The sequence below is a fragment of the Drosophila grimshawi genome, unplaced genomic scaffold (assembly GCF_018153295.1).
Source record: "Drosophila grimshawi isolate 15287-2541.00 unplaced genomic scaffold, ASM1815329v1 contig_848, whole genome shotgun sequence".
In the NCBI taxonomy this organism is placed as follows: domain Eukaryota; kingdom Metazoa; phylum Arthropoda; class Insecta; order Diptera; family Drosophilidae; genus Drosophila; species Drosophila grimshawi.
In genome coordinates this window covers 6973340-6981696 of record NW_025063692.1, presented here as the reverse complement: position 1 = coordinate 6981696, position 8357 = coordinate 6973340, and the positions used below count along the sequence as shown (strand labels likewise).

The 8357-nt window shown below is 40.4% G+C and overlaps 2 protein-coding genes across 2 annotated transcripts; both read left to right on the top strand.

Annotated features, from left to right (window-relative positions):
* Nucleotides 1–2918: 2918 nt before the first annotated feature.
* Nucleotides 2919–4371, top strand: LOC6566127 (lysosomal aspartic protease). Its single transcript, XM_043216004.1, has one exon. The coding sequence runs from the start codon at nucleotides 2919–2921 to the stop codon at nucleotides 4242–4244; it is 1326 nt and encodes a 441-aa protein (XP_043071939.1). The 3' UTR covers nucleotides 4245–4371.
* A 1374-nt stretch (nucleotides 4372–5745) lies between these two features.
* On the top strand, nucleotides 5746–6933 carry LOC6566126 (lysosomal aspartic protease). The gene has a single exon (XM_001992158.3). It carries the CDS (start codon nucleotides 5778–5780, stop codon nucleotides 6897–6899), a length of 1122 nt encoding a protein of 373 aa, XP_001992194.1. The 5' UTR covers nucleotides 5746–5777; the 3' UTR covers nucleotides 6900–6933.
* Nucleotides 6934–8357: the final 1424 nt, after the last annotated feature.

Genomic DNA, 8357 nt, shown 5'->3' with positions numbered 1-8357 from the left:
CAACATTAATAAGAAACATTTATCTGTAGAATCACAAGATTACTTCCGATTCAAGGCAATATATATTTAAATTTTTATTGATTCATTTCAAAATTTAACACGAATATTTTGTTGAATTCATGTTCGTTTTGAGTTTCGATTGTTGAATAAAGTCTGCTCAAAAATACAATTATAAGCTCTTAACCATAATATACTTATTTGGACAAATATAATCGGAGATTTGAGGCTTATTTAACTGTTATTTTTAGCGCATTAATGATAATCCTTCTTCCTCACTTAAAATATTTTGCATCAGTTTCATGTTCAGCTAGCTGTCGTGTGCAGTATTCATAGTTATTCCGATGCTTATCTCCACAACTGTATTACAAATTTTAAATACTCATTGCAAGTGCACGCAATGCAAGATAGAGAAGCGTCGAGTGACTGACGCACATGTAGATAGTTACTCGCTCATCCATCCATCCATCCATCCACAAAGTATCTGAGGCAGCGGCTGAGTGTGTGACGCGTGTCTCGGTTAAGTCTTTCAGTCTTTGGGTTTTGCTGTTGCGGTTGCTCTGAGCTGAGCTGTGAAAGAGTTCTGAGCTGCATATCGTGACGTATAATTGACAGGCAACAGGCGTTTAAATCACGAGACTCGCCAGCCTGTCATCTCCTCAAGAGCAAACAAATTTAGATATCTATAGACATGGACAGGCATTTAAGCGCGGCAAGGGAACGTCAGCACTTGTTTCGGGAGCAGTCTCTTTCTTTCTCTCTATAAAGTGGATCGATCAGCCACTGTCTTAAGCGCTTTAAAAGTTGTTAGAACCAACAAAAAAAAACACTTTTAGATAATCGTAGATAGAAAAAATGCGATTGACGTTTGAAATTACAAGCGAAGCGGAAGGAAGTGAGACAAAAAAATATACATTTAATTTTGGTTATTATTATTATTTTCTTAATATATAGAAAAATGTTTTTGGTAAACGCCTCTGAGGCAGGGAAATGCTATCAAAACGATGAGGAAAACCACAAAAAAAAACACACACAGAAAATGTGTGAAGGAGGGCGGCAGGACACGACACCTTGCACAGGATATACGTACAAATTGAGTTGCTTCCTGTGTGAATAGTTCTCGGCTTAGAATTGCACACTCATCCAACGCGCTGGCATAGCCAATGTGATTATGATAACGCATCAGAGAGTGGAGAAAATGGAGAGAAATTAAAAATGGCTGATCTGCCCCTAGCACCAAAATGTGTCAAAAAAAAAAGGAAAAAAACACCGAAGCCAAAGTGGAGGCAAATGCTGAACGCCGGGAAAATTACTCGCATTACACATCAGGCTGTCTAAAATTACCCGGCGTAATCAGAGATTTCCATCACCTTTTTCGTTTAGGTTTTTAACTAAATTCATTTTAGCAGTTCAATGAAAAACTCGAAATGGGAAATGGGCAATGGAATAGTGAAAAGTGAAAGGTAAATTGAGCAGGAGATGAGGGTGGCATGCGCGTCGAATGCGCTTAACAGCTTTGCCCGCTGTCCACCCCTCATCTGATCCTGATCCTCATTCTCATCCCGATCCGGTGTGTAGTCATAGCTCTCATCGTGGACATGCTTGACGCTTGGATTAGGCTGACGTAATGAGCTCTGAGCCGTGGGCCAGCACGCGCGCCTTTCCCTCGGCCCTTTGTCAAAGTACTGGGTGCACCTAAAGACGACTTTGGGTGAACGGACGAGGCAGCAGATTGAGATTCTCCTGAACATTTTAATTATATACATTTTCACTTTTGCAGAATGACTCGACTGATGAAGATATCTGCAGATTACTTTTGTATCTCTATCGATCTTTCAATATATGGCCACGGATTTGTTAATCATTGTGCGATGTCTTCGTTGGACAGTAATATAGTTCCCTAAACAGCACCAGAAAACGAACTAGTTGCCACCCATTTCTTTTTGCTTTATCGTAGCATGGTAGATAGAATTCTATCTATTTGATAAGAGTATACGTTTTTATGTAATTACTTAACTGATTCACAAGGCCAAAGTACACCAACAGTAGCAGAAGTCAACTCTGACTTCCATTAGTGATCGATAGGAGCCAGAGACATAAGATATATATATCAAATTGAATTGTAAGCTTAAGTCGAAAGTGTGACTAGTCTTCGTAATATGTTAGTCTTGTACTGAGTCACCGTCGACAACGCCACTGACGAAGAACCGTTGACCGGCTTCCCCATATCTAATTTTGTGCTACCACATTATGTATGTGGGGACGTGATGGTAACTTAACATGCCATTAGTGGGCTTCAAGTTTCTAGATATAGCGAAAATAAAAGAATAAAGAATGCTTGACTACGAGATACCTTGAGTCCAAGTCTTTGCCCATCATAATATCATTCAAATCAAAAATACTGTTACACTCATTGTATATATGTTTGTTTGCATATAGGTATATAAATATATATGTGTGTATGTCACACGTCATACAGATGATCACTATTGGAGTAAGATATATCTATAAATTGTCGCTTTTATTGTCATCTGTAACGTCGCGAAAGTTATTGAAAATTGAAATAAAGCTGAGGAAGCGAAATTCTTACAGACAGGCATACGGACAGAGGGACAGATAGATACATACTCAGATAGAAGGACTAGAAGGACACAGCTAAATGCATTCGCATTTTGATGCTAATCAAGAATATATATACATAAAATATATATGGTTGCATACGATTTGTTCTGGCTGTTGCACAACATCAAGATACCCCTTTGACCCATTCTTAATGAGTTCAGGGGGTATACGGCAAATCTTATCTATGTTCGATTTTAAGGGATTTGATTGAATTACCTGTCGCGATAAAAACACCGCCCACGTATAAATGTGCATGGAACAAGTGCTCCAAGCTTTAGTGAATCAAAGACGATACGAACATGCTGAAGTCGGTTATTGTGCTCGGTGGTCTTCTGCTGGTGCTGACCCTGAGCAGTGGGAGCAGTGTCAACAAGCTCTCTCGTGTGCCCATCTACAGGCAGAAGAACTTTGTGAAGACACGCGCCAATATCCAGGCCGAGGTGGCCCATGTGCGTAACAAATACAACAGCCAGCTGACATTGGCATCAACAACGGCACAGGCCGGTGGTGTTTCAACAACCACACCCACAACAACGACAACCAAGACAACGACTGCAGGCATTCATAGAGAGCCGCTAATCAACTACGTGAATATGCAATACTATGGTCTCATCACCATTGGCACACCACCACAGAGTTTTGAGGTTATGTTCGATACAGGCTCATCGAATCTGTGGGTGCCCTCGATTAAGTGCTCCGCCGCCGCCTGTGAGACTCACAATATGTTCAATCCGGCCGACTCCTCCAGCTATGTGCCTAACGGGTCGATTATATCCATAGTGTATGGCACCGGTAACATGACTGGTTATCTCTGCTCTGATGTTGTGAATGTGAATGGCATGAATATACAGAGTCAGACATTGGCTCTGGCCACATTTGAGCAGAACGATTTTTTGACATCGAACTTTGATGGCATTTTCGGAATGGGCTATCGTAACCTGGCTGTTGATAATGTGGTGCCGCCGTTTTACAATATGATAAGTCAGGGACTGGTCAGTCAACAGATATTTTCGTTCTATTTGACGAGCGATGGTTCCTCCAGCCAAGGCGGTGAATTGATTTTCGGTGGATCTGATCATAGCCTGTTTGTTGGCAACATGGTCTATGCGAATGTGACGAGAGAGGATTACTGGCAATTCATGATGGATAATGCCACCTTAAATGGCCACATCTTGTGCACCAACTGTCAGGCGGTGGCTGATACGGGTACCTCATTGATTATGGCACCAGCCGCATCCTATCTGATAATTAGGGAGGTGCTTGGTGTTGGTAGCAATGGCGAAGTCGATTGCTCCAAGATTGCGCAAATGCCAGTGCTTAAATTTGCGATTAACGGCAAGATCTTTGGCGTTCCCGGCTACGCCTATGTTATAGTGGAGGGTCAACAATGCATTCTGGCCATTGACTACATATCTACAGATTTCTGGATTTTGGGCGATGTCTTCATTGGCCAATATTACACAGAATTTGATTTGGCCCAGAATCGTGTCGGATTCGCATCAATCAATGGACAAAACTATATTGCGGATAATGGGGCTGGTAATTTGCAAGGGATGCCTGCCCTTGAATTGGGCCTGTTGGTGATGGCCTTGTTGTTTTCGAAAATGTTGAATTATCTGCACTGAGGAATTTTTAACTATTTATGTAATTTCTCATCTTTTTTTTTATTAGCTTAAATCTGAAATATATCATAAATCTCTGTGCTGATATGCAGTGATCCGATCAAAAAATAAATTATGTACTTCCTCCAAATTGTACATTGTTATTTAAGAAGTATGGCTTCGGGAAGTGTCTAGAAAAACCATGTGTATTTTTGTGTGTGTGAGTGTGTGTGTGTGTGTGTGTGTGTGTGCAAATGTTTGATCTAAAAACGATTCAATAACTTTTGTGTTTCTTGTACGATTTGGATGAAATATGTACAGTTATCAATGTGATGTCAAGGTATGGAAACATCGTATAAGAAAGATAAATCTTTAGAATTGTGCATTTTGTTGTTTTCAAGATACATCATATATTTTAAGATGTTAAAAATACTTTTTTCTGCCTGCTGCATACCTTCAATATATCCTTTTCAACAATTTGTAATGAGTTCAAGTTATATATACTATAAAAGCCATTCAAAGCATTTGAGTTAATATATAACACAATCTATACATATTCTATAAACTTATCAGATATGTACAGCGAAATACTAATTGTCTCTGGTGATTCTTGAGTTTGGCCAGTTTGAATTTGATGACGTTAAGAAATGGAAATGAAAACAAACAACCAATGAATACAAATATATAGAACAGACGTCAAGGTCTACTTGAAAAGCGCACAATCGGAATAGTGGAAGATATTAAATACATTATCTCTAGCCAATCTTCAGCAGCGATTTTATTAAATTCCCCTCCTTACTGATCAGATGTGCCTTATAACCATTTCAGTAAATATGTTTATTGGCTTGACTCTTGATATTACCATAATTAGCTCGACTCGGTTAACAAGTTCAATGCCAACATATGTTAAAGGTGAGAATATGATGGCATATCGAGAAGTTTGCGATTCGTGGCAATAGCAAACAATCAGTTATACTGATCAGATTAAACTGTCTTTCAACTGTTTGAAGAGTTGACAAATTTAGAGCGTAATGCTGATTAATATAATATTACGTACAAGTGGGTTTAAGGAGGGGCTCAATGCTTCGGAGTTTCCCCACTCAAGTGCTACAGACAGCGTCGGTCCGTCCATAACTAATGCCCTCTTCAATAATATTGGATTCATAATCACAATTGATTGTTTTGATTTTTCATGTCCAGTCAAATACAGCTGGAAGACATTAAAGCAATTGAGTATTTTGTAGTGATACAAACAATTGTTTCTAAAAGTATGGAGAACCTAATCTGAGGACGCTAAAATTGTAAATAGAAAACAAACAACCAAGGAATATAAGCTGACAAATTGTATAGATATGAAGCAGACGTATAATCGTCACGCCCCGCTTGATAAGAACACAATCGGAATCGTTGAAGATATTAAACACATTATCAGCAGCAGTGATTTGATTGAGTTGCAGAAGTACTACCTAGGAGACTATTGATAAGGGATTTAGTATAAATATCAGACTTGTCAGTCTCTCAGAATTAGTCGAAATCAAGTAGACACCAATTGACAATATGCTCAAAATCGCCGTACTCGCTGTGGTCCTGGCCCTGGCCAGCGCCGAGCTCCATCGCGTTCCCATCCTGAAGCACGAGAACTTCGTGAAGACCCGTGAGAATGTGAAGGCAGAGAAGGCCTATCTGCGTGGCAAATACAATATGCCATCCGCTCGCGATGCCGACGAGGAACTCTCCAACTCGATCAACATGGCCTACTACGGTGCCATCACCATTGGCACACCTCCGCAGAGCTTCAAGGTGCTGTTCGATTCGGGATCCTCCAATCTATGGGTGCCCTCGAGCCGTTGCTTTTTCCTCGATATCGCCTGCCAGAATCACAACAAGTACGATCATGACAAGTCCTCCACGTATGTGGCCAATGGCGAGAGCTTCTCCATCCAGTACGGCTCGGGTAGCCTCTCTGGTTTCCTGTCCACCGATGACGTTGATGTCAGCGGTCTGACGATCAAGAGCCAGACCTTTGCTGAGGCTACCAACGAGCCTGGCACTAGCTTCAACAATGCCAAATTCGACGGTATCCTGGGCATGGCCTACCAGTCAATTTCCAGTGATAATGTTGTGCCACCCTTCTACAACATGGTCTCCCAGGGTCTGGTTGACGACTCTGTCTTTTCATTCTATCTTGCCCGTGATGGTACCTCCACCACCGATGGCGGTGAGCTGATCTTTGGCGGCTCCGATCCAGCTAAGTACACTGGCGATCTGTCCTACGTGCCCATCTCTGAACAGGGCTACTGGCAATTTGCTGTGGATAGTGCCACCATTGATGGCCAGACCTTGGGCGAGAGTTTCCAGGCTATCGCCGATACCGGCACCTCCCTCTTGGTTGTCAGCAGTGATGCCTACGACATCCTGAACAATCTGCTGAATGTTGATGAGGATGGTCTCGTCGATTGCTCCACCGTTGACTCAATGCCTGTGCTCACCTTCACCATTGGTGGCAAGCAGTACCCCTTGGAGCCAGCTCAATACATCATTCAGTCGGATGGTGAGTGCCAGTCGGGCTTCGAGTATATGGGAACCGATTTCTGGATCTTGGGCGATGTCTTCATTGGACAGTACTACACCGAGTTCGATTTGGGCAACAACCGCATTGGCTTTGCTCCAGTTGCTTAAATTTTCAAATAAACGAATTCCTTGAACGCATTGATATCAAACTTTGAAAATTATTAATATTAAATAGCTTTAGAGCTTAGCGTTGGGTTTTGGGCACATTTATTATAGAGAATATGATTTTGAACTATTGGCAAACCATTTTAGTTAATCTAATCAAGACGAACTTTGATTGGCTAAGTAAACACATGAGATATTTTACATTGCCATTGATTGATATACACAGTTGCGGTCAAAATAATAGTTGTTTTCTAAAAATATGACACATTTTATGGTGATTAAATCGAGACATCTTTAAAATCTTCAATGTGAAGAAAAACGAATTCTTTAAAATCCAAATCTTTTCTATTCTGGAAATGTTTTTAAAACACAATTTTTTCCAAAACTAAATGCAGTAAAATATAACCACCAATCACATCTAGTTTTCAGAAATAATATTTAGCCACAGGGAAAGCTGCCGGGAACTTCACTATTATTCCACTAGTGTTATAATGATAAATCCAAATGATAATTTAACAAAAATAAATATGAATTACACTTAAAAATGTTTAAATTTTAGGACGATTGAAATTCAATTAAATTTGTTTATATTTTTGTTTGCCTTAAGGAGTTTGCTAGATTTGTTTGGCTCTCATCATAGAGACCTTTCACTGGAAGAGTCCGCACGGTAGTCGGTTCTCTGCCCTCGGGAAAACTGAAGTACAGACAATTACAATAGAACAATGAAAGAGAAATTGAATTTGCGGTCGTTAGAGGGAAATCAGCTACCGCACACAACGCCTTCAAATCACGCCTCAATTGTCTGGCCCATGGGCCAGGTTAATGCAATTTGCGGTAGCAGATGCAACCAAATCAAACCAAAAAAAAAAAAAGGACTCGAATCCAATGGCATTGGCAATTGGTGAATCTTATCGCTGGAATGCATCTCGAATCGTGTTGGCGAATGACAATTGAAATAGTCAAGTCGAAAGAGAGAACTCAATTCAACAATAACAATTGACGAACGCCCACCTAAAATGACATGGTCCAACAAAATTGAACCCTGCCTCTCAATAATAGAGATCTATACGAACAAAAAAAATTTATATATATATATATATATATATATGTATATATATATATAGAAAGAGAGATGTCACGCATATAAAAACGCGCCTTCGCCATCGGTGACAAAAACTCCCAAAAAAAAAACAATGAAATGAGAATGGAATTGAGGACCACCAAGCGTTGAGAGAAGAGGAGAACGTGTTTAGTTGTTGGCCCGCTTTTCTTTTGGCCAGTTTTATGACCTTTTTGTTTTTGCGCGCACACGCACACACACACAGATACACACACACGCTCAGTCGGAGGTTTTGGTTTTGGCAATGCGGTCAAAACATTGTCTATGAGAACAATGCTGGTATCAACTAAATGTATATGTGTCTATATAGAGGCACAACTCTAAATGGGACCGCACAACGT

Excerpts from the sequence above, each read along its gene's own strand:
- LOC6566127 (XM_043216004.1), top strand. The coding sequence starts at position 2,919 with ATGCTGAAGTCGGTTATTGTGCTCGGTGGTCTTCTGCTGGTGCTGACC.
- LOC6566126 (XM_001992158.3), top strand. The coding sequence starts at position 5,778 with ATGCTCAAAATCGCCGTACTCGCTGTGGTCCTGGCCCTGGCCAGCGCC.